Here is a 26716-nt window from a genome sequence, read left to right on the forward strand (position 1 = left end):
CTTGACTTTTCACATTCACAAGATGACCAAGCTTTATTTATATAAACTTACTCCTACTTCCTTCACTATTATATTAGTATATGTAGATGATTTAGTTCTTGCATGGGACAATATCCAAGTTATCAACCATGTCAAGGCAATTCTACACAAATTATTCAAAATAAAAGACCTAGGACCCCTAAGATACTTTTTAGGTCTTGAACTAGCTCGATCAACCAAGGGAATTCATCTAAACCACATGAAGTATACCATATCCCTTCTTGAAGATTCAGGCTATCTTGCATCTAAACTAGTCAAAACTCCTTTTGACCCTTCAACCAAGTAGCAACTCCAACAAGGACAACCTCTTGCAGATCCATTCTTCTACAGAAGATTGGTAGGTCGACAATTATATCTCACTCTCTCAAGACCTGATTTCTCCTATTTTGTCCAACAATTGAGCTTGTACATGGATAAACTCACTGACATTCACTACAAAGCAACTACCAAAGTTCTGCATTATATCAAATCCTCACTAGTTCAATGCCTTTTCTTCTCCTCTACATCTACTCTGAGGCTCACTGTTTTCTCAGATTCTGATTGAGTATGCTACTTAGATAGCCGAAAATCCATCCCTTGATTCTGTGTTTTCTTAGGAGATTCCATTGTTTCTTGGAAAACCAAGAAACAAAATATTGTGAGTCGTTCTTCCTCAAAAGCAGAATATAAAGCCTTGGCAAGTTTGATCTATGAGATTCAATGACTAAACTACTTGTTTGATGATCTGCAAATCCCTATATAACAACCAATATCTATTTACTGTGATAATGGATCAGCCACTTATTTGGCTCACAATCCTGTTTTCATGAACATACAAAATATATCGAGATTGATTACCATGTAGTTCGTGAAAAAATCCAGAAAGGTATTGTCCACCTTCTTCATATTTCTACTTCAGAATAGTTGGTGATACTTTTACTAAGCCTCTTGCAACCAAGTCATTTCATCAATGTATTTCCAAGTTAGGCCTCTTGGATGTGCATCGTCCCACTTGAGGGGGTGTTAGAATATCACGATCTTGAAGTCTTCTACATGTTCATCATCAAGATCATATTCATCTCCTTCTTATTCTCCATCGGGTTCCCTAAAGTGTTTTTGGTGTGCCTAGCTTTATTGTTTTTCTGGTTTTAGTATTGGGCTCTTTCCTTCAGGCCCAATAGCCTTTTTTAGTTAGTTTCCATTTTCTGTTTAGCGTCAGTTAGTTATTTTAGGAAAGTTATGTTTATTGTATTTAAGCATTCTTTCTTCTCTTTGTAATATACTAATTCTTGATGAAATATACAAATAGATTTTCCTTCTCTTCTTTCTCTTTTCTCTCTCAATGTTGAGTCGCAAATTCAAGAGTATAAGAATAGATATAGGATGCTATTCCATATACTCTTTGAAAAAATAATCATTTTTATGTCCAAATTATGCCTAGTATTAGTTTTGACTTATTGGCTTAGTATTTAGTCAAATGTCTAAAGATGATAATGTTAATGTTTTATTTTACTAACAATTGAGAGGATTTGGATATTCTAGGAGACATTCATTAAGTTTAAATGCACTTTTTCGTCCCTAAATATTATGTGGAGATATTCTCCTTCAAAAAAATTATGATATTTTGATTATCAAACTTATTTGGTTATTGATATTTTCCGCAAATTACTTTTCACTTTATCTAATAGAAAAGTTTGACAATTTAAAATTGAAGGTTACTTTCATCTGAACAAGAGTTGAAGGCTGAAAAAAATACATTTAGCATTGTTTAGAAGGTAGAGTTAGAGAAAAGAGAGAGGGAGAAGTTGAAGAAAAATGAGAAATTTTTCTTATTTGATTGAGATTGGAGAAAGAAGGGAGAGATGAAAAAAGTGGGTGAACCTACAAAATTTCTTTCTCTCCACTTATGAGAAGAGAAAGAAAAACTTTACCCGGACAAGAATCTGTTGTCCCAAATCACGTCTCAAACTATGTCTCAAATCATAACAATTGAAAATGTTAATTAAAATTATAATAAAATTTATAATTTAGAATTATAACATTTGTTTTTAATTAATAATAAAATAATATTTTTCTATCACTTTTCTTTATTTTAGAGACATTTTTATACTCTGAATTACAACATCATCACTCACTTCTTATTTTCTATCCAACCAAATACAAAGAGAAAGAAAAGAAAATATTTATTTCTATTTATTTTCTCTCATTCTTCTCTTATACTAAACATAACAAAAATCTATTTTATTTCTCTGCTTTTTTTTTTCTTTTCGAAACTTTTCTTTCTTTTTATTTTCTCTTCTCAACATAAGCCTTATATTTAAATTTCTTTAGTTTTTTAATTATATAACACTAATATATGAGTAATCAATTAGAAGAAATGAGTGACATGAGAAGATTCCCACAACTTACATATGCAAAGTGCAGAATCAGATTCAGCTCATTGGAGGGTAGCAATTTGGAGTTCAAGTTTCAACATATACAATGAGGACATGCATGTGAGAAGATTTCACACTTCTCAACTTGCATTGGGAGAATCAGATGCCACGTCAGTCATTTGTTGTCTTCTACACTAAGACAAAAATAGGAGGATACTTTTGGGATTTTGTTATTCTTTTAAGAATAAAATATCAATAGGATTGATTTGTCCCAAATTGTAAAATATAAAACTTCGACTTATCTTATAGAATTTGTATACTATTATTATTATATAGAAAAAAAACATGGATAAGGAATAATTAGGAATTGAATATATATGATTTTTATATCCTAATTTTACTCTTTTCTATATCAATATTGAAATTATGAAAGCAATAATAAATGAAAACTTTGGTAGTTTTAAAGTTGATTCAAATGTTATAAGCACTTAAATTGAAAACCTCACATCATGTATGTTATAGTTTATAAGTAATTATTTAATCATATATGTATGTTATATGAGTTGGATTAGCAAATTTTGAATGCAATAGGAGGGTTAAATATTGCTATTGAAAATTAGAAAATATTCAAAATATCTTCATTTGTTTATAAAATATCAGAAAATCATTCACAATACATTATAAACTATTAGAAAATATGCAATCTTTAAAATATATTCCTCTAAGTTTATAAGCAATTGTGAAGGCAAAAATATCATACAAGAGAGGCTCATCATAAAGTATTATGGGCTATCATTGTAGACGTATTGTTAACTTTTTTGCAAGGAAGAATTCTACCCATATTTATACCTAATCATATATGTAGTGTTTCTTTTTTCTATAATTAGGCAGAATGCTCAACGCATATAAGTACTCGGTCCATCCACTCCCATATTATCATAAACTCTGTTATCAATTTAAAATTTAAATATAGTTGAATTTATTAAATATGTGAATACAAATTGGAAAAAAGAAATATGGAATGTCATTACTCGTGAGATAAGTTTAAGCTTTTAATTATAGACAGGTTATTGATAACAATAACAAAAAAATCATCAAAATGAATACATATAATTGATCAACTACATTCTCTAAACAAATACTAATATCCAACAATTTGTTTACCTTATATTTTCTATAGTATTGTTAAAAATATTTTGTAAATGTCATGAGAATAGGATCTTACATCTTTGTATTCATGTGTTATGTAACATAAACTTGAGGGCTTAGGTTCAAATTGTCGCAATTATACTATCTCATCCCCTTTACTATTTACAAAAAAACTTTATATTTATATTTTACTAAGTTATTTAACATTTTTTATATATAAGGTCTTTCTTACTCATAACCTAAATGGTTCAACAATCATACTTGTAATATTTGTCATGAATCAAGTAGATATGTAATAAAGTTGGTAAAGCAGATTGTTCAAGGATTTGTATTTGAGATACATCATGATTCAGGTCCATTTCAGTTCAGATAAAATGTCAGACTTACATATAGAAACTTAATTTCTCAACGACTTATTCACGTAACATTAAGGTGAAAATAAGATATTTCAAAATTTACCTTAAATTGACTAATCTTTTATAACATATCATATCTTAGGGTTGACATGTTTATTTGTTTAAATTTTTTATAAGGCTTAGATCTAACACATTTATAAGCTTGTAAGTTTATTTAAAAGTTTATTATGATATTAGGCATTTAAATATGCAAACGAGTTTACCATTAAATAGACTCACATTCTTTATATTTTTATCTAATACCAATAATTAAATTATATTTTGTGTATTTAATTTTCACTCATAATAATTTATTTATATTTAAATGTATAATATAATTAAATATATTCAATCGTTGGATTTAATAAATCTTTTAGATAACCTATTTTTTTAAATCTAGACACTTTTGGGCCGATCATTTTCATTTCAAGGCCCAATATTTTTTTTTTAAAAACACCAAAGTACCCGTTACTCTTCATTCTCTCTAAGACCATGTAACCACAAATCTCATATTCTCCCAAACCTCATACTTCCTCAACCTCATATTCTCATCATACTTTCTCAACTTCATACCTTATTCTCAATTATCTTCTATTTCATCAAACCACAAACCACTTAACCTCAAATCAAATCACCATCTGAGTCATCATAACCCCAATCCTTTTAATTTTCCTTTATTAGATTTTAAAAATGGATTAAAGGATTGAATATCTTACTAAAGATATTTATAGGTTTAGTCACATGCTAGGTCTCTTTAAGAAGTTTTATGAGTCTGTCAAAAATATACAAGCAAACTATCAATCATAATGTTCATTGGATTAAATAGTTTAGGACATTATTTTCGACAACTATTATATTGTGGAACTGTTCTAGAATTACACTTATAAATGTGGCTTTTCCATACAAAGATATGGCTAATGCCACACAGAGAATACATGTGATGCAAAAAGAAATACATAAATGCTTTGGCAGAGAAGAGAAAACAAATGGAGAGAAGAAGATTAGAGAAAATGCATATTAACTGGTGTGTTTTGCCAAGGGCAAAAAATTCTATTTATAGGTCTGGGAACTAATCCTCTAGAAAATCATTAGTGCATATCACATCCATTATAAAAGCAAATGACAAATGAACTGTAAGTGGAACATACAATGGCATGTGCAAATCATGTGTGGGACATAGCTAGCGTGTACCCCACATTCAAAAACGTATATGAGATGCTTACCAATGTGACTTGACTTTTAAAAAATAATAAAAAGTAGCCATTTATCTAAAAGATTTACACCACAAAACCTAAATCTAAACCTGTGTTAAATGTTTGTTACAAACAGAAAAATATATATGCATTGATAATATATGAGTTTTATACATTATTTTTATATTATCCATCATTAATAATATTTAATTATTGTTAATTTTTAAAAAAACTAATCCAAATGAACATTATATATTAGGGTACATATCTATAAATTTTTATACCGTTAATACATAGATTTTACACATAGATTTTACATACGTTACAATAGTGCTAAGTCATACTTGTGCATCAAAAAGTAGTTTGAAACATATATCTAAGACCTTTTTATGCTTCGTTCTCATTGACTTTATATGTTTCTGATAATATTGTCATATAATTAACTTTTTTTTTATAAAAAATATACACTGTGTTTGTGACAAACTAGTGCCAAAATGTATATTTTTTCCAATAAAATATATTTTAATATCAATTTTATAATGTATTTTGTTTTAATAACCATGTTTCGAAAGTGATTTTTTTAAATTGCACTTCCAACAATCCAACTAACTAGTATCATAAATTTGTTCACTTCCAACATTGGTGAGAAGTAAAATGTAACTTACGAAAACTAACTCTAAGAACGAAAATGAAAAAAAAAATAGGATTATGGAGGCTGATATGATATTTGGTTTGAGGTGACAGAGTTTATAGTTTGATGAAGAAGACGAACCCGGGCTAAATATAAGGTTGATAAACTAAGAAATTATTAGGTTCCACAGATTATGAAAAGGGAGGGGGAGAGTAAATGATATTATTTTTTTGGTTTCCCACAGGTATCTTTGCACTGAATGTCCGCACCACGAACATCAATACCTACGTAGGGTTAACTCTCCTAGTAGACATTTTTTCCATCCAAAGTGCGGAGTAAATGATATTTTTGGGACAGTGAAAAGTGTACTTTGGTATTAGGTAGAGTAAGAAGTTGAGAAGAGCTATTTTGGGTGCAAAATATGACCTGGGCCAAGTAATAAGCCTCGAGCCTCTTCCCAAACCTAAGTCATTGCTTCCGTAACGGCTCAAACTAAAACAATAACTGAAATACTATAAAACTTGATATCTTTCTCTTTTCTCCGCATCTTCCTCAACTAAAACAAAACATGGAAATAATTCCAATCCCCACCGATACCTATACGGTGGGCTTCATCGGCGCCGGCAAAATGGCCGAGAGTATCGTCAGAGGCGTCGTCAGTTCCGGCGTCCTACCACCTTCCCGTATTTACACCGCTCACTCCAACCCCGCTCGACGCGCCGCTTTTGAATCTCTCAGTGTCACTCTACTCCCTTCAAACGACGACGTATTGTTATCATTGTTATTACTGTTAATCCCTTCTTCCATTTCCCCTTCATTTATTTTGGTTAACTAATCGCTTTTGCAGGTGGTTCGACAAAGCAACGTCGTCGTTTTCTCGGTTAAACCTCAAGTTGGTAATTCCATTGTTTCTCCCTCTCCCACTTGGAATATTGATCTGAGAATTTTGAATTGTGTTTTGAAGAAATGCGTTGTGTTGTGTTGTTGCAGTGAAAGACGCGGTGTTGAAATTGAGGCCGCTTTTAACTGAGAACAAGCTTCTAGTCTCTGTTGCTGCTGGTCTCAAGTTGAAAGATCTTCAGGTTTCAATGTGTTTTATTTATTTAGGTTTAGAAAGATGGTTTCGGAAATTTTAGCTTTTTTGTAAAAGCTGAATTTTAGGTTTAAGAACTATTCATTATGGTCCCTAACATTACGAAATTAATACATTAGTCTTTGAAAATATAATTCGTCAATCAAATTGGTACTTATGGACTGAGGACCAATTTGACTAAACAGTGGTTGTCAATTTGTCATAAGAGACTAATGTGAGGAATGCTTGTAATTTCAAGAACTAATTTGATAGTCCTAAAGGGTAGAAATCCTTGAATATGACCAGTGCTTACGATTTTATAGACAAAAATGAAAGTTACTACTTTTATTGTGCATATATTTTTCTGGAGTATAATTTGAAAGTGGCAGTTTGTTATTGTTGGAATTTAAATTTTTAAAAACTTATGTGAAATTGTCCTTATTCATGACTGATTGTGGGATAATTAAGAAACTTTAAAAAATAAATAAAATAATGGGTTCTTAATTTTATGAAAGCCAAATTAGGTCTTCACATCTTTCTTGTGTGCTGTATTAGTTCTGTACTTGTGTGTGGTCTCATGGTTGTCATACATATTATAACTTGTAACTCGTTTATTATTGAGTAAGATACATCACAAACTCTGCACAGGATATCTTGTCCATCTTTAACACTTGCTGAATAGTTGAAAACTTCAGATTGTTGGCATACCTATACCTCGCATAGCTTGTGCAAGTAGCTTTCCCTTACGAATATATTTCCCTTTTCTTTAGCCTTGCCGATTTAAGTAGTTTGCATTATGGTAATGGTTGTTTCATAAAATGTAGGAATGGGCTGGGCATGACAGATTCATAAGGGTAATGCCTAATACTCCTGCTGCTGTTGGTCAGGCAGCATCAGGTATCAACTTTATTTTTAAACTATACTTTAAGAGAATGTTATGTTTTTGTTATTCAGTTACTTTCTTTATACAGAGATTTGAGATATATGCATGTGCTTTATTTTTGTAACTTAGTAGTTCCAGATTTGACCTTCTCTGATTTCGAAATTATGTTTTGTACTAATAACAATTTGTGTTCAAAAGTTTTGGTTGAAAAGTCAATTTTGATGAGCAACATGAAAGCTCTGATAGAATGAACTTGATTGATGAAAAGATCTTCAACTTCCAGCTACAAAAATTATTTAACTTAGGAAGAAAAATATGGTAAAATGTACTTGCTCTTTTCCCTCTTGTTTGCCATGGTTTCTGTCAGCTAACTTATACCTGATGGATTTAAGACATTGTTTTTTAGGGTCACCTTAAAAGGCTTACTTAATTTTAAGATAAGCTAATGCCCAATGTCTTGTGGAGTCTACAGCTTATCATGGCAACTGCATTTTGGAACTCAATTAGTCTTTAATATTTATATTGATCCTCATTGTTATAATGAGAGGAAGATGATTACCAATTATCTGAGTGTGAGTCTCAGGTAGATGAATTAGGCTTTTTTGAATGTTGGAAATTACACATGAAGATAGTGGTTTTGTTTTTCACTTTTGAGACTGGTGGGGTTGAAAGGCTCCTAACAGTGACATTTTATATTTTGTATGTTGAATTTTTTAATTGGAGTATCCGATGTGTAGACTTTTTGCAGTTTGATCTTGTAGTCTCAGCATTTGTTTATATTCCTTTCTCTTTTCTTGATGCGTAGAATACATCTATAAATAATAATGTCAATTATGAAGAGGGCTATCTTTCATAAATTACAAGATCAATAAAAATCATGCCATTTTGTGTATTATTCATTTATTCTAGAAAACCACATATATTTCCTATTTCCTTTCTTTTTTCATCAACTAGCAGTGTACCCGTGCACTTGCACGAGTCGCTTCTTTGTTTATGCATAATGCAAATATAATATACATATATTTTATAATATCAATAAATCATGTATTGAAACATTATATTTCCCATTAATATAGGTGCAATATTAACATTGATTTTTGAGTGTATATGTAGAATATTAACAATTATAAATGAGTTTGTATAAGCATTTATTTGTTGAAAATGTGATTATAGAAAATATTTGATTCTTAAATAACTCAATAAATAAAATTCAAATTGTATTGGATAATACCTCACCTCTATATTCTCTATATAAAATTATAAATATAAGGAGTTATTTTTATGAGTTGTTGACCGTTATGGAGTTAAAAATAAATTAACTTCAATTGTGACAGTTATGAGCTTAGGGGGAGCTGCTACAGAAGAAGATGGAAATCTTATAGCCAAATTATTTGGGTCAGTTGGCAAAATATGGAAAGCTGATGAAAAGTATTTTGATGCAGTAACTGGCCTGAGGTATGTGTATCCTATATCCCTTTTTCTAGAAAGATATAATATTTGGATATTATCTTAGAAACCCACATGAAAAAATATTTTATTTTTGATTGATAAAATTTTTCTTATAGGCAAGAGATGAAACTAGTACAAAGACAGAGGTTAAGTCTTGGTCTGCTATGCTCATACAGTTCTTAGATATTTACATTTTGAGAGAACCAGTGTTGTCCATGGCGGATGGCGGCCCATAGCGGTTGCCAAAATTCCGCCATCATAGCATTGCAGCCAAATAGCGGACATCATCATTTGACAAAAAATAATTTAAAAATATAACTCAATAGACAACATAAACTGCATTTCAGAAAGAATATATATATATATATATATATATATACTGCAGTCCATAAAAAATAGAAACTACAATCCAAAATAACATATAAACTGCAGTTGAGAAAAAAGTAAACTGCAGTTCGGAAAAAAAAAAACAACAGGGAATACAGATTATGTATTTAACTAAATATATTATAGAGAATAAGAATAGCAGTTTAATAAAATGAAAAGTTTACTAAAAATCAAAACTGCAGTTCATAAAAAAATAGAGTATTAGTTATAAAATAAAAGTAATATAATAGTTGAGAAAAATAAAGAAAATGGAAAACGAAGAGACCATGGACAACAACGGGTAGTTGACTGCAGCCAGTGACAACAACAACACTAACAGCAGAGGCAGAAGCTGGTCGTAGACTGTAGAGATGGCAGAGAGGGGGAAAGAGTTTTTCTGAAAATAGAAAGAATATAGGGTTTAACCTAGAATTGGGCCTAAAAACCTGACCGGTCCGCTATTTATTTCAACAAACCTACCTAGAAAAGTCCATTTACATTGAGTTCTGCCTTTTTTGCCATGGCACTTCCACTACCATACCGCCATGGCGCCACTTTCGTGTAAATGGCGGACAAGGCCATATGGCGGATGGTGGCTTTTTAACAACACTGGAGAGAACAACTAAAGAGTGTCTGCGATCTGAATATTCTGTTTGGTAATCACTATCCATTTTTATGTGTGTATACATGGGAATTGAACTTGAGCTTCAAACTTAATTCCATTTCTCCTCTGTGAAAAGCTTGTACTTCCAATCCCAGTTAGCATTTTGGGTTGATTCCTCTTCACCTGTACAAGTGATTCTTGAATTTTTGCCTTGCTGTAGCTTCTGAGTTCTGACCATGTCTATACTGCATCATTCCGAAAAGCCCTTAAGTTAGACAAGCATATATACTCAGCAGATATATCTATTTGGAAAAATATTTCTTATATTCATTAAATTTGTTTTATTTTTCTTAATTTTTTCAGTGGCAGTGGTCCTGCTTATGTTTATTTAGCCATTGAGGCTTTGGCTGATGGAGGAGTAGCAGCTGGTCTGCCACGCGATCTTGCATTTAGTCTAGCTTCTCAGACGGTAAGTGAAGTGAAATTGTATAGATTGACCACTTAATAATGGAACTTCATACTTCGCTTTTCCCACTGTTTAGAATTCATCTGATGTTTCCTCTCAATCTGTCTTGTCTCATTATAAAGAAAAGTATAATTCAGATATGATAAATATTTTGCACTTGGTCTTTATTTTACTATTACAAGAGTGACTTATAACGTATTTCACATTTGTATTGCATCCACTTTGCTAGGATTAGAACTTCTGCTGAGTTTAATAAGTACGCTGAGCAGTGGTTAAGTTTTTTACTATCATTTGCTTCTGTTAAATATTTAGAATATTATGGTTCGTGGAGGTTGAGTTCAAATCCTGAAAAGAGCCTCTTCACTTGCGAGAGTAAGACTGCATACTTCTACCCTCCCAGAACCCACTTGATGAGAGTCTCGTGCACTATACCTGGAAACCGGTTCTCCGGTTGTGAGGTAAGGCTGTGTACATCTATCCTTCCCATAGTCCACTAGGTAGGACCTCTTGTACTGGGCGACCTTGATTTAAGTGTCAGCTATTTGCAGTGTGTACTGGGACAGGTTGAGCAAGTAACCTCAGATCAATTTAAACACCAAGTTTATATTTTCCTCATCCTACGGATCTTAGAAAGCCAAATCAGATATTTACACTAGAGCATTGAAATTGTGTGGATGCATCTTTAGAAACATCTGCATTCATAGGCACACATTACCTACATTTGAAAGGCTTGTTCCTATAGATGTTTGATTAACTTGTCTATGTGTGTTCTCCAGGTATTAGGAGCAGCATCAATGGTCACTCAGACTGGGAAACACCCAGGACAGCTGAAAGATGATGTTACTTCTCCGGGTGGGACAACGATTTCAGGTGTTCATGAGTTGGAAAAAGGTGGATTCCGAGGAACACTGATGAATGCTGTTGTTGCTGCTGCTAAGCGCAGCAAAGAGCTTTCCTAAGTCTAGGGATAACATGATCATTTTACTTGTTTAAACCTACAAGCTGATTTAGTGCAACTTTCTAGTATTTTGGCTATAGTATCTTAACTTAGAGCTCTTCTTTGAGATGATTAATCTTGCGGGAGCCTTTGGCTATTTAGCAAACTTTATTTGTTCTCTTTTTATTTGTCCTATTTGACCAATTGACACTCGTATACGAGAACTCAAATAATACAGCTCAATTGATAGAGTTTTATGACATAAAAGTGTAAGCACGAGTTTAAATTTCAATAGCTACATAATTTCCTTCTTCAATCTGGTAAAAAACCGTGCCTATAAAAAAGTGAGAAACAAACCATTTTTTTATTATATATACTCCCTTTCAAGTTTAATCCAAAAAAGTGCATCAAGACGTAGTAAAAGATTATATAGAAGGTAAGGATAGGTGTAATGATAAAATTATTTGTGCTGTGGCTTGAATATCGTCAGTTTAAATCCAACATTTCTGCTTGTGATGATAATGTGTATATACTCTCTTTGGATCCCAGTAGTTTTATTTGGGATGATAATGTTGGGTATATTTACCCTCTTGGAACCACACTGTACGGCAACTTTGTGCAGACTTCTTTTTAGCTGACTCAACCTGGTAGAATTATGATTTGGTTGCTATTGTATTTCTCAAAATAAAACAATAAAAGCAAAGTCTAAGTTGCATTGGTCAGTATGTGTTTTTGAAATAAATATACATAAAAAGTAAATAAGAAAATAAAAGTAAAGGTTTAAATAAGTTTTTTGTTCATGTAAATATGACTAACTTTATAGTTAGTTCTTTTAAGTTTTTTATTCTACATCCATATAAAGTTTAAGAATTTGGTATTCATCCCAACATGTGATGCAATGAATCATGGTAATCACCAATGTAGTTTATTGAGAATACATAACTTAATAACTTTCACCAGAGCATTCTCTAAATTCAGCACAAGTGTGAGATTCTTTCAAGAAGATAAATCATAAATGATAACCAAAACTTTTATTTTCCTCTTATCCATATAAAAATCAAAGGTGTGCCAAATGTAGATAGTAATAAGGTTTAATTGTAGAAAGTTTGATAATATTGTGAACCACGAAGAACAATCGGGGTTATGTTTATATACTTGGAAAACTATATGATCAGTAACAAACTACAGGTAGAGACCATTGACACAAATAGCAAACAACAGATTACTGTATAGTCATCTTACTCAGTATCTTGTATCAAGTTTTTGACCATTCCTACCAAAGGAACAGTCCCCTTTGCCATAATCTCTAACCTAGATCTATTAGAAGCATAAGAAAATAGAGAAAGTCCAAAAAATAGTAGTTCAGGAAGAAACAGTCTTGATGATAAGAATCCATGCCAATAATGAGGTTTCAGATCAAAAAATGCATCAAAAAACCTTTTTGTGCCCGGTAAATCAAGCTTCAGTAAGATGTCCATACCAAAACAGAAGAACTCTCTTTGACGCCGCCTTTTGATGGGCCATAAATCTTTCCACACTTGTGCAGATAATTCATCTCCTGAAAGAGCCCTATCAGAACCAAGGCATCGCACAATAGCATTGGCAACAATAGGAGCTGCAGCTAGTGTCCTTGCAACCATATACCCGGTTGACGGATGCACCATCCCAGCAGTACCACCAATTCCAATAACTCTTTGGGGAAGAACCGGTAGAGGGCCACCCATGGGGATGACACAGTGCTCGTCTTCTTCGATGCTTTTCACTTTGATGCCCATGTGTTTCAACCTAGCAACCATTCTTTCCTGTATATCACCCATACTTAATCCCGGCCGTGCAACAAGGGAAGTTTCTTCCAGAAATATCTTGGTCGATGAAAAGGGCATCGCATATAGAAAGGTGGGTATTCTTTTATTTCTCTCCTTCAGTTCCATGTCACTATCCAGATGTGAATCTCTCCAGTCCATAAAAAGCATTTTATCTAAGTCAAAAGGGTGTTCTTCAACCTCGGCCAAAATCCCATAAGCAACTTGGTAACCTGGATTATATGGTTTATCATACTGAACAAGGCTTCTTGAAAAGCCAGTTGCATCGAGAACCACGGTAGCCTGAACAGTTACACCATCATTACAAATCAGCATAGATTTGGAATCCTCGTGAATAACCTTGATAACTTTAGCTTGATGAAACTTGACACCATTTGATATGCATTTCTGAAGCATCTTTGACTTCAATTGCTTCCTATTGACCCTACCATAAGGTCTATCTAGATTCTTCTTTCTTTTTTCATCAATGTAGACAACGGCGCCAGACCAAGTGGTGTCGAGGCAATCAAGTAAATCCATTGCTTCAAACTCATCAACCCAAACACCATAATTATTCGGCCAAATCAATCTCGGGTTCGGATCAATAGCACAAACTGAAAGCCCTGCATCAGAAACCTGCTGCGCAACCGCAAGCCCCGCTGGGCCTCCACCCACAACAGCAAGGTCCACCAAAGCTCCTTTTGATGAATCATACAGAGGAAGTTCAAAATCAAGATTCTCCTTCTTAATTTCTGGAACAAGCTCTAGAAGGGCATTACTACTAGCTCTCAAAACACCACATCTACCCCATTTCACTACTGGTTTCTTGGAACCAAATCTAAGCTCCTGGTTTTGCAACTTAGTACAGTAACTTAGATTACTCAACTTTTCCGAATAACCATGAAGTGGGTGCAAAAATCCAAGCTTGTTAGGTGTTTTGACCAAAGTATCCATAGGTACCATATAAAATCTCGCAAACAACAAAATCCTTAACAAATCTCCAAAAAAGTACTCAAAACAATATCTGGGTCACACTAAACAACACAGAACAATAACAACTTCCTTAAAAATGTTTGAATATTCAGTTACAGAAACTATAGCAATCAAAATCTGAAAAAACTAGTGTGGTGTGGTAAAGAGAGAGGTAGAGTTGATGGCTTACCATAATAGAGAAGATGAAGGGGGAGAAAACAAAGCATGAAAATAGCAACAAATAATTTGAAAAAGTTAAGGAATAATAGCAGAAAGCAAGAAGATATATACAACTATAGAAGGTAGAAGAGAAAAGTGGATTTTGGCATTGGTAATGGTAGAGTTCGTGTGGCCAGAATAAAACCAGTTGTCAACGACCATACGAAGTGGATCATCATTAGTGGTTTTTTTAAACTAAAATGTCATTTTGGTCCTCGGTTTTGGAACTATCCATCACTTTCCTTTTTCATTTTAGTCCTCCACTTTTATAAATTATTTGTCAAGTTCATCCCTAACTCAATTTATGGTAACAAACAGGGTAAAAACTACATCATTTTTGTGTTAAGTAGAATTAAGTGGAGCTCGGTAAAAACATAATAAATTTTATCTTTCTTATTACTATCTATCTATATATAAAGCCAAAATATATTACAACTATCTATATGTCATAATTTTGACTTAACTATTTTGACCTTATAATTAATAATTATTATAATATTTTTCTATACAATAAAAAAATATAAATGGAAGATAGAGGAAGTTACATCCACTAAATATATCAAACTACCGATGTAATTTTTAATAATATCACAATTCATTTTTATATTTTTATCAAAAAATTATAATATCATGTACAAAAATAAAATATATAAAAATTAAATGTGCAATGCTAAAAAGTAAGAATGTGGGTTATTCCATGTGAAATTGGTTAGATTAATAACAACTAAAATTCTTAAATGTTCAATGCATTTTGTGTTACTCCATGTAGTATGAGATATGATTGGTCATAAAAATATTTAATAATTGCAATTTTAACTTAAATAATTTAGTTTTTCCCAACCAATTGATAATAGTACTCTATACAAAAAGTGGGATAGCATATATGTTCCCCTTCATTTTCTCCTCCTCCTACCTTTGTCACAATCTCCTTCACACTGAAACCATCACTACTCTAGCCCCTCTACATTCATTACCATTTGCCCCTTACCCTTAGTTCCGAAAGCAAAGTTACCATTCATTATTACCATTACCATCTTCATCCTCTCTCTCGAATTTGGGTATGACTTGAGGAGCCCATAAGAAATATTTGTGTTTTGATAACAAATGTATGCATTACAACATATAAATTTTATATAATGAGTCATTGTATCGTCCAATATTTATATTTAATTATCATTAACTTTTCAAAAAATAATACAAATAGATTATACATGATGTAATGGATATATATAAGTCTTTACATCTAGATATTATACTCTTGCGTTTTAATAGCAAAGTTCTAGAAAATCATTAGTTTTCATTGACTAAAAACTTTAAATATTTACAAGTTTTAATTTTAATTATCAAATGATTTTCTTGTACTTTATTTCTTAAAAGTGTTTCAATTTTTTTATTTCATAATAAAAGTATTAATTTTCGTGGGAATATTCTGGAATATTTCTCTTCTTTTTTTAAAATGGAAAGATTCCTAAAAGTTCATTTTCTCTTTCCTTTTTTTCTTGCCTTCTTTCTTTTTTCATTTCTGTTATCCTTCCTAATACAATCACCAGGCATAAAACAAAGAAGAAGAAGAAAAAGTATATAGTGTAACTTCCAACATTATTCAAATCCACATTTAATAATTATCATTTTTAAATACAAGTAATGTAAATGAGTAAAAAATTATATACTAATTTTGTTTAAATCTTGGGGTGACAATGAATCGAATCAACTTGCTATTCGTTCAAAACACTATGCCAGAGTTGCTATTCAACAACGCTTATTTTAGATGTATAATAACGCTTTCATGCGCTTTCTGTTTGACTACAGTAGTATATGGTCATCATTAACAACGTTTTACAAACACTGTTGTATTGATTATATAGCACAGTACAACACATAAAAATCGCTGTCATATAGTGCATTAATACAACAACACCTCGTCCACAAAGCGCTGTCATATAGTCTTAAATAAACAACACATTTTATAGGTCTTATTAACCACGCTTGTTGTTGCTGCGCTGTTGAAGTTCATATATTTAACAACGCAATAACATAAAAGCGCTGTTGTATTATTCTTAAATTTTCTCAAACAACACCTTAATACAACAGCGCATCACATGCATAGCGCTGTTGTATTAATAATGTACCACAACGCTTTCTATAAAAAACATTGTTGTAGTTACCCTTTACAACAACGCATGTTAGGGCTTCCCCTAGAATTTGCTGTTGATTTGTATAAATTAATACATGCATATACATTTATTAGCAGAACATACATTCTCAACATCACAGACATTTATATATTCTGAACAATCATTAATATAGGCTACAAGTTTGTTTTATTAAACATCAATACAATACAAAATACAAACAATGAATATCATGTCAATCATGTTTTGACAGAGTACATAATTACAAATAATAAAATTACACAAATTATAAAAAACAATATTATACAAATTACAAACAATCAAAATTATACAAAGACTATTTGCATCTATTTTTTTCATTTTCTTTGATTGTTTTTGTCTTTTCGGGTCCTCCTTGTCTGGAGGAGCATATTAATTTACCCAAAGCCCTTCATCATGATCATCTCTTGAATATAAATCATCATCCATAGTTGGTCCGCTTTCACGCGATTGATATGTCCCAAAAAAAGATCATCTTCATCAATATCTTCATATTCTTGGTCATCAATATTATTGACGATTATTTTGTTAGTTAAAGGAACAATAGGTCATTTCATATCAGTTGAGTCACTAACATAGAATACTTGTTGAGCTTGTGATGCTAGAATAAATGCCTCATCTTTATATCCTGGTGTTCAATCACTCCAAAGTATGACATGTTCGCATATATTGGGTTCCCATATTTGTTCAATCACTCCAAAGTATGACATGTTCGCATATATTGGGTTCCCATATTTGTTCAATCACTCCAAAGTATGACATGTTCGCATTTATTGGGTTTCTATCTTTTGCACTTGACATGTGTAAAGTTCGAGCAACAAGAGTCACGCCACTATTTTGCATTTTACTTTGATCATCTTGTTTTTTCGTATAAAATGTGAACCCATTAATCAGGTAACAAGTGTAGGATAAGACATGAAGGCTTGGACCATTGACTAACCATTTCAATCTTTCAGAAACCGAATGTGCATTTATATTCAACTCCTCATCAATTTGATTTTTTAGCCACTTTATAAAACACCGATTATTCTCTTTGGAAATCCAATTTTCATTCTTACTTGAGTAACACTTCCTTAGCATCTCCTTGTGTCTTTCAACATATGGCTCAACTTCGTCGACATTATGTAAAACATATAAGTGTGTTTGCTCCAATTCAATTCTTGTTATAATCAATATTTCATTCCTAGTAATACATTCACCAAATATTGTTTTGCATATCGAGGCTTTGGAATGCCCATGAAATCACCATCGGTAAGGTATCCAGTACAAAAATCAAGAGCTTCTTCAACAACATATCGTTCGACAATACAACCCTCTGGTCTTGATTGGTTCTTCACATACCCTTTTAATGTCTTCATATAATGCTCAAAGGGGTACATCCATCTCATATAGAAAGGGTCATATAGTTGTGTCTCTCGAACAAGATGAATGCTTAGACGAACCATTATGTCAAAAAAAGAAGGGGGAAATACATTTCAAGCTCACACAAAGTCAAAATAATTTGTCTTTGCAATGCAGGTAATTTCTCAGGGTCAATCACTTTGCTACAAATTGCCTTGAAGAAGAAGCATAACCTAGTTATGGTTCATCGAACTATTTTAGGTAGAATTGACCGTATTCCAATAGGCAAGAAATGCTCCCTAAGTAGGGGTGTAAGCGGTTCCGGTTTGAACCGCAAAACCGATGGAACCGAACCGAACCAAACCGCAAAATGTGGTTCAGTTCGGATTCGCGGTTCGGTTCGGTTATTTTTTTAAGGAACCGTTTATGTTCGGTTCGGTTTATGGTTTTAGAAATTTAGGAACCGTTGGAACCGAACCGAACCGCATATTAAATAAATATATACTAGGGATTAGAGAATAATGTTTTATTATTGTTTAAATTCTTCAACCAATTTTCTAGCTTAAATTATCAATTTTTGTGTGAATTGTAGTGTTATATATGTTACTAAAATATTATTAAGTTAATATTATATATGTTATTAGTTACTAAATTGTTTCCTAGTGTCTTATGATTTGGAACATATTTTGCAACTTATGTGATTATTGAGTTTGAAACTAACATGTATCATATATTGTTATACATGTATTGTTACATGTGTTACTAATTATGAAATGTAAGGTTATAAATGTAACTATTATATATTTTACTAATTGATATATATAACTAATCATGAATTGTATTGTTATTTATGATTCATAATTTTTTATAATAATAGTAGTAATGTTTATCTATTTATGGATAAATAATATCTCTTGTAATACATTTTGAATTTTTAATTGATGCAAGATTTTTTATAAAAAAGTAAATGGAAAAACCGTGGAACCGAACCGAACCATTCAAGAGCGGTTCGGTTCGGTTCGATTCTTATAGTTAAATTTGCGGTTAATTGAGTAGAACCGAACCATATGTTTTTGATCGGTTCGATCACTAAAATGCACCAAAAACCGAACCGAACCGAATTTTTACACCCCTATCCCTAAGTATATGACAATCATGAGACTTAAGACCTTTTAACTTGAGCTTTTTCATTGATACGAGATTCTGAATGTTGGAAGAGTACCCTTCTGGAACTTTAACAACATGAATAAATTTACAAAATTCCATTTTCTCCTTCCTCGAGAAAGTATAAGCTGTTGGAGGTAGAAATGTACATTTTCCCTTCATTATCGGCCTCAATTCCTTTCTTATTCCCATACTAACCAAGTCCTACCTTGCATTCAAGCCATCTTTGGTCTTACCAGGGACAATGATTAAGGTACCAAAGAGACTTTCAAACACATTTTTTCAATATACATAACATCGAGGAAATGTCTTACATATAATGAACTCTAATAGGACAATTCAAAGAAGATTGACATTTTTTTCCACTTGTGACAATTTCTTTTAAAAATGTTTACCAAAGTTAGTATTCAAACCCTTTAGCTTTTGAAATAATTGGTCACCTTTTAACGGCAAAGGAGCACGACCTTCTTCATTGTTTCCATCAAATGTTTTTCTCCATCACCGATAGTGATGATCTGAAGGCAAAAATCTATGATGATCAAGGAAGACATTTTTCTTATAGTGTTTCAACCTCATTGAATGAGTATTGTATTCACATACAGGACATGCAAAATGTCCTTTTGTACTATATCTAGACAGATTACCATATGTAGGGAAATCACTGATTGTGCCGAACAACAAAGCCTTCAAGTTGAAGTTTTCTTCTTTATACGCATCATATACATTTATGCATGTCTCCCACATTTGCTTATTGTCTTCCATTAATGTGGCCAAATATATGTCTATGTCATTTCCTGGTTGTTTAGGTCCAGAAATTAACATAGATAACATCACATATTTGCACTTCATACATAAAGAATGAGATAGATTGTATATCACCAACATCACTGATCATGTACTGTGGGAGGAACTTTGAACATTATGTGGGTTAATTCTATCCGTTGACAATGCAAGGCATATATTTCTTGATTCTTGACCAAAACTATGATAGTCATGATTAATTTTGTTGACAATGCAAGGTGTAGATTTATTAATTCTTGACCAAAACTAGGATAGTCATGATCATTTTAATCTTTTCTTCATCATGTCATGCCAACTTATTTGCATCTTTGGCATTGCTAAACATACGCTTGAATCTTTCTTTGATGGGAAAATACATAAAATCTCTTTGGCAATTGAGTCTTCCTTCTTATATCGTGATGCATTACATTTAGGACAAAACTTTAATGAAACATACTCATTAAAAAATAAGATGTAGTCATTTTCACAAGCATGTATCCTAGTGTAGTCCATGTCTATGGAGCGTAACATTTGTTTTGCATCATAGGTTCGAAAAGAGAGCACATTATCTTCCGGCAACATATCATTCAGAAGTGCAAGCAAGTCGGTGAAACTCTTGTCAATCCATCCATTAACAAAATTCAACTTATACAACATTGACACAGCTGTCAATCCTGTGAATTTAGTACAACCATCATATAATGGTTTCTCAGCATCACTTATCAACCACTGAAACATCTCAGGACAATCCTGAAGATCCTCTTCGACAACGTTTGCCATTTCCTCGAAACGATCATCTTCATATCTGTTAATGGATGGATTGACAAGAGTTTCACCGAAACATCTCAGGACAACCGCTGAAACATCTCAGGACAATCCTGAAGATCATTTGTTTTGCATCATAGGTTCGAAAAGAGAGCACATTATCTTCCGGAAACATATCATTCAGAAGTGCAAGCAAGTCGGTGAAACTCTTGTCAATCCATCCATTAACAAAATTCAACTTATACAACATTGACACAGCTGTCAATCTTGTGAATTTAGTACAACCATCATATAATGGTTTCTCAGTATCACTTATCAACCGCTGAAACATCTCAGGATAATCCTGAAGATCCTCTTCGACAACGTTTGCCATTTCCTCGAAACGATCATCTTCATATGCATTTGGGTAGTTGTCTTTCATATGCATCTCATCATCACAATCCATAACGTCTCTCGTCTCACCCTGTCTTGTCCAACATGTATAACTTTGAACAATACCATGACACACTAAATGACCTTTTAACCCATTTGGAGTAATTCAGTTTGAGTAACAAATCAAATGAAGGAAATCAATGAACTTAAGGAATTGCTGCAGATGATTAAGAAAAATAATTGAAAGAGATCAATAAAAATTGAAAGAGCTTAATGAACTAAATAATTCATTCCCCTTTTCCTTTTACTTACTTTCAATTGCAAATCTTGATCTCACACAAATCTTGTATGATAGTTACCTTCCTTCTGAAATCTGGGTCCTTTTGCAAAATCAAAACATGTTAAAGACCTCATTGACATGATTCTGAAACAGAAATACATTTTTTTCCTCGACTCCTCTATACAAATCTGGGTGTTTTTTTTCTTCTCTTTTTCACTCTTTGAAGTATTGCTCTTTTTTTTACTACTTTGTGTTTTCTTCCTCCTATCTTCATGAACATACTCTTAGGCTCTTAACTTATGATGAATTAGAACATTGAGTAAATACAATATTTATAGATGAACAACCATTAATATTTCAACAAACAAATAGATGTATAACCACTCAACCATTAATATTTCAACAACCAAGAAACGCATAACCACTCAACCATTAATATTTCAACAATCAAGAAACGCATAACCACTCAACCATTAATATTTCAACAAACGAAGTGACGCATTACTACTCCACCATTAATTTCTCGGACGCTTAAAAAGTCGTAAAACATCAACAATGCATAATTAAGCAAGCGCGATTACTATGTCATCTTCAACACCGCTTCCTTAAATATGCGTTGTTGCATTTATTCATATCAACAACGCTTCCTATCAAATGCGCGCTGTTAAAAATATATCATTCAAATCAGCGCTAACGTTACTGATGTTCAACAGCACATTGTCAAGAATGTGCTGTTGAAGTTACACAAATTGATAGCGCCTGCTTTATTATGCGTTGTTGATGTTCTTCCGCCTCATTTTTAACAGCGTCGTTCAAAATTGCACTGTTGAATGGTCGTCGTTTATTACGATATTTGGTATAGTGAAACTCGATTCCTTATTTAGTTCGACAAACTTAGTTCATGAATCAAATAAACCAAACTTGGTTAAAATCCCCCTCAAAGTACTCTTGCCATCATGTCCTTTTTTTTATCGAATTGAAAGTTTTAAACAGTTGCTAAACACAATTAAAAAATACAACAATGTTTGCAGTGGGTATTGAATGCAAGCCCCTGACCCACCTCAAGAAAAAAAAAATCCAAAACAGTACAACTACTGCCCAACTGATGTATTGGTTTCACAACTAATTAGCATTTAAACTTTTCAAGCAATTAAATTCCAACAAAAACAGGGGAGTGTAAAACCAAAGACCAACACAGACAGATTTTAAGACACCGGCTAACCACTGCAACTAGTTATGAACTATTGTCTACATTTGGCAATTAAAATGAATTTAAACATTAGACAACATTTAATTCCAAAACAAGACACCTATTCGTTGCAAATCCAACAACCACATGCACAACATACAGTTACATTAACATCTCTAACCAAGAAAACCAATGTATCTATTGGAAACTAACATCTATTCAAATATTTATCAACAAATGCCAACACAATATAGAACTAGATACCAGCATTTTCATGCACTAACACCCAGCCCGAGACAGAGGCAGGGTCATTGATATAAGAAATTAAAAAGTATTCTTGCGTTATGGAACTCAAGCATCATGAAATAGACTAAATTTGAACATTAACAATTATTTAACCACACCATATTGTAACATGATAATTTGTCATGTGACCATATACATTATTTAAATGTAACGTCCATGCAAAATTTCACAAATTCTGAATATCCACAATGTGATGCCAAGAGATTTTAATCCAAGCCATCCCATTTAGGGCATTGCAATGAATAAAGAAAGACAATTCATACCAAATTTTCAAAATGATTACATGATAACTTGAAACCTTATTTCCTAATAATATAACATGAAAGTGGCTCTCATACCACTTGTAAGAAATTTTTTTAATATAGACTTTAATTGATGGTGAGACTTTATTCATTAAATATACAAAATACATATTAAAGATGATGAACAACTATTATCATGTATAATCAATGTCTTTCTTGTCAAATCACCAGGATGAAATATATAAAATTAGAGCAGAAATGTACCTTAATATATTCATAGAGAATATGGTGAATGAATTTTATATCATCGTTCATCATGTATCCACAAACTCCATATCATTTGTTCTTGTATGCAAATGCATGTTCATAATAGAGCATGTAGGTTATTTGGCCTTCCAATTGTAGACTACCCTTAGTCTTTGGTTCCTCTTCCAATGGGATGAAGAGAATAGAGTTGATTCTGTTGTGTCTACAATTGGGAACCATAACCCATATTTATAAGACATGCATTCTCTTTCACGAAGGGTGATGCCTTTTAAATTTTCTTATTTTTGTCCATCATAAGAATAGAAATAAGATATTTGTTAGATGCCTCTCATTACTATGCCTTAAAAGAATTTTATGACAATTTTATGGCTCTCTTTAAGGGCATTTTATGTCACTTTTATGGCTTTGTTTCCAAGCATCCAATGCTTGGAATCCAAGATACCAAGACTTTGCTTGCCTATAAAAGGACACATATAGAGAGCTTCAAAATCATCTTCACAACACACAACATCTCTTTCATTTACACATATATTGTGAGTGCATTCTTGGTGAGAATTCTTGTTCCATTTGAGAGAGTATTTGTGAGAAAAAATATTGTCATTTGTCCTCATCATTATAAGAGGATTTCTTGTACTCTTCTTTTTTACATAGTGGAATTTTGCTCTTGATCGCCCATGGTTTTTTTCCTCTCACACTGAGGGGTTTTTCCACGTTAAATCTTGTGTGTTATTTTCTTTATCCTTTACTTGCTTCTCTTTTGTTCTCAATTGATTCAATCCTGTGCTTCCGCATTGTGCTCTAACCTTAACAAGTGGAATCAGAGCTCTTACTAAATTGAGAATTTCAAAATGTCTGCAAAATTTGACATTGAGAAGTTTGATGGCAAAATTAGCTTTTCTATTTGGCGAGTCCAAATGAGGGCCGTTCTTATCCAGAGCGGATTAAAGAAAGCTTTAGATGGGAAGTCAAAGAAACCAGTTTCCATGACCGATGATCAATGGGACGAGTTGGATGAAAAGGCGCTTTCAACAATTCAACTTTGTTTGTCGAAGGAGGTTCTTCGTGAGGTTGCCAATGAAGAAACCGCCGCGGCTTTGTGGCTGAAGTTAGAAACTTTATACATGACCAAGAGCCTCGCAAACAAGCTTCGTCTCAAAGAACGGTTATACACCATTCGTATGGTTGAAGGTACTCCTATTCAAACTCATCTTGATGAGTTTAATTCTATTATTATGGATATGCAAAATATTGATATTAATATTGAAGATGAAGACAAAGCTGTTTTGTTGGTTGTCTCTTTACCTTCTACCTATAAGCACTTCAAAGAAATCATGTTGTATGGAAATAATGATACCTTATCCTTTGAAGATGTTAAATCTAATTTATTGTCCAAAGAAAAATTTGATCTTGAAGTTAATTCTGTGGACAAGGGTGAGGGCTTAAGTGTTCGAGGTAGAACTCAAGAAAAAGGGAGTACCAATTATAAAAAGTTCAGATCCAAATCCAGAGGTCGCAAATCCAACAAAACTTGTCGCTATTGCAAGAAACCGGGGCATGACATTCCTGATTGTTTTATCTTAAAGAAAAAACAAGAAAAACAAGATAAGGGAAAATTTCAACAATCCTCTGAAGCTGCTAATATTGAAGCCAATTCTGACGGTGATATTCTTTTATCTGTTGTCTCTTATAATAATAGGAGTAAAACAGAATGGATTCTTGATTCTGGATGTACTTTTCATATGTGTCCTTATAAGGACTTATTCACCACTTTTGAACATGTTGACAGTGGTGTTGTTTTGATGGGCAATGATACCCAATGCAAAGTTGCAGGAATAGGTACTATTCAGATCAAGGCTCATGACGGTGTTGTCAGAACCTTGGCTAATGTCCGCTATATTCCAGATTTGAAGCGGAACTTAATTTCTCTTGGCACCCTAGAGTCTCTCGGGTGTAGGTATTCAGCTGAAGGTGGAGTTCTAAAGGTATTGAAAGGTGCTATGGTATTATTGAAAGCTAACCGGATTGGTAGTTTATATGTCTTGCAAGGTTCTGTTGTGACAGGTTCAACAGCTGTATCTTCTTCAATGCATGATAATGACATTACCAAATTATGGCACATGCGCCTGGGCCATATGAGTGAAAAAGGTATGCACCTTCTAAGCAAACAAGGTCATCTTGGTAAACATGGCATTGGTAAATTGGATTTTTGTAAACATTGTGTTTTTGGGAAACAGAAAAAGGTTAGTTTCTCCACTGCAACTCACCGTACCAAAGGTATTCTTGATTATATTCATTCTGACCTTTGGGGGCCTTCTAAATTTCCTTCTCATGGAGGATGTCGCTATATGATGACCATCATTGATGATTTTTCTCGCAAAGTTTGGGTTTATTTTCTGCAGCATAAAAATGAGACTTTCTCCACTTTCAAGAAGTGGAAAACTCTTGTTGAAACCCAGACAGGGAAGAAAGTGAAGAAGCTTAGAACAGACAATGGATTAGAGTTCTGCAATGGTGATTTTAATGAGTTCTGCACAAAAAATGGTATTGCTAGACACAAAACTATTCCAAGAAATCCTCAACAAAATGGTGTTGCAGAACGGATGAACAGGACTCTACTTGAGAGAGTTCGTTGTATGCTCTCAAATGCTGGGTTATGGCATCGGCGTGAATTTTGGGCTGAAGCAGCATCTACTGCTTGTTACCTGGTTAATCGTTCTCCACATTCAGCACTTGATTTCAAAATCCCAGAAGAAATTTGGTCAGGTAATCCTGTTGATTATTCTAACTTAAGAATCTTTGGATGTCCTGCTTATGCACATGTTAATGATGGTAAATTAGCTCCAAGAGCTGTTGAGTGCATATTTCTTGGTTATGCATCTGAGTCTAAAGGATATCGCTTATGGTATTCTGATGCAAAGTCACGGAAATTAATTCTTAGCAGAGATGTGACTTTTAATGAGGATGCATTTTTATCTTCTGGAAAACAATCTATTGTGTCTTCTTCTACTAGTACAGGTAATCTACAGGGTACTAGCGAGAAGGTGGAGTTGATAGTGAAACCTACAGTTCCTAATGTTGATGTTCCATCTTCCTCTACAAATCAATCTAGCATTGATGATCATTATGTTGATTGTGATGACAGTACAACTTCTCCTATTCATCAGCAAGAAGATGATTATTGTATTGCTCGAGACAGAACCAGAAGACTAATTAAAAGGCCAGCTAGATACACTGATGGTGATAATTTAATTGCTTATGCATTGTCAGTTGCACAAGAGGTAAATGATGATGTTGAACCTGCCAGCTAT

The 26716-nt window shown here is 32.8% G+C and overlaps 2 protein-coding genes across 3 annotated transcripts; one reads left to right on the forward strand and one right to left on the reverse strand.

Moving 5' to 3' along the window:
* Positions 6242-11985, forward strand: LOC109358917 (pyrroline-5-carboxylate reductase). 2 transcript variants are annotated; one of them, XM_019603413.1, is made up of 8 exons: positions 6242-6527; positions 6609-6657; positions 6752-6843; positions 7658-7730; positions 9051-9171; positions 10499-10604; positions 11378-11560; positions 11975-11985. In XM_019603413.1, exons 1-7 carry the CDS (start codon positions 6330-6332, stop codon positions 11558-11560), a joined length of 822 nt encoding a protein of 273 aa, XP_019458958.1. In that variant the 5' UTR covers positions 6242-6329; the 3' UTR covers positions 11975-11985. The 2 variants fall into 2 exon arrangements, with proteins under 2 accessions (XP_019458958.1, XP_019458957.1); XM_019603412.1 differs by lacking the exon at positions 11975-11985 and having other exon boundaries at positions 6243-6527; positions 11378-11717.
* Positions 12652-14703, reverse strand: LOC109358646 (lycopene beta cyclase, chloroplastic/chromoplastic). The gene has a single exon (XM_019603002.1). The coding sequence runs from the start codon at positions 14301-14303 to the stop codon at positions 12777-12779; it is 1527 nt and encodes a 508-aa protein (XP_019458547.1). The 5' UTR covers positions 14304-14703; the 3' UTR covers positions 12652-12776.

Source organism: Lupinus angustifolius, chromosome LG10 (assembly GCF_001865875.1).
Source record: "Lupinus angustifolius cultivar Tanjil chromosome LG10, LupAngTanjil_v1.0, whole genome shotgun sequence".
In the NCBI taxonomy this organism is placed as follows: domain Eukaryota; kingdom Viridiplantae; phylum Streptophyta; class Magnoliopsida; order Fabales; family Fabaceae; genus Lupinus; species Lupinus angustifolius.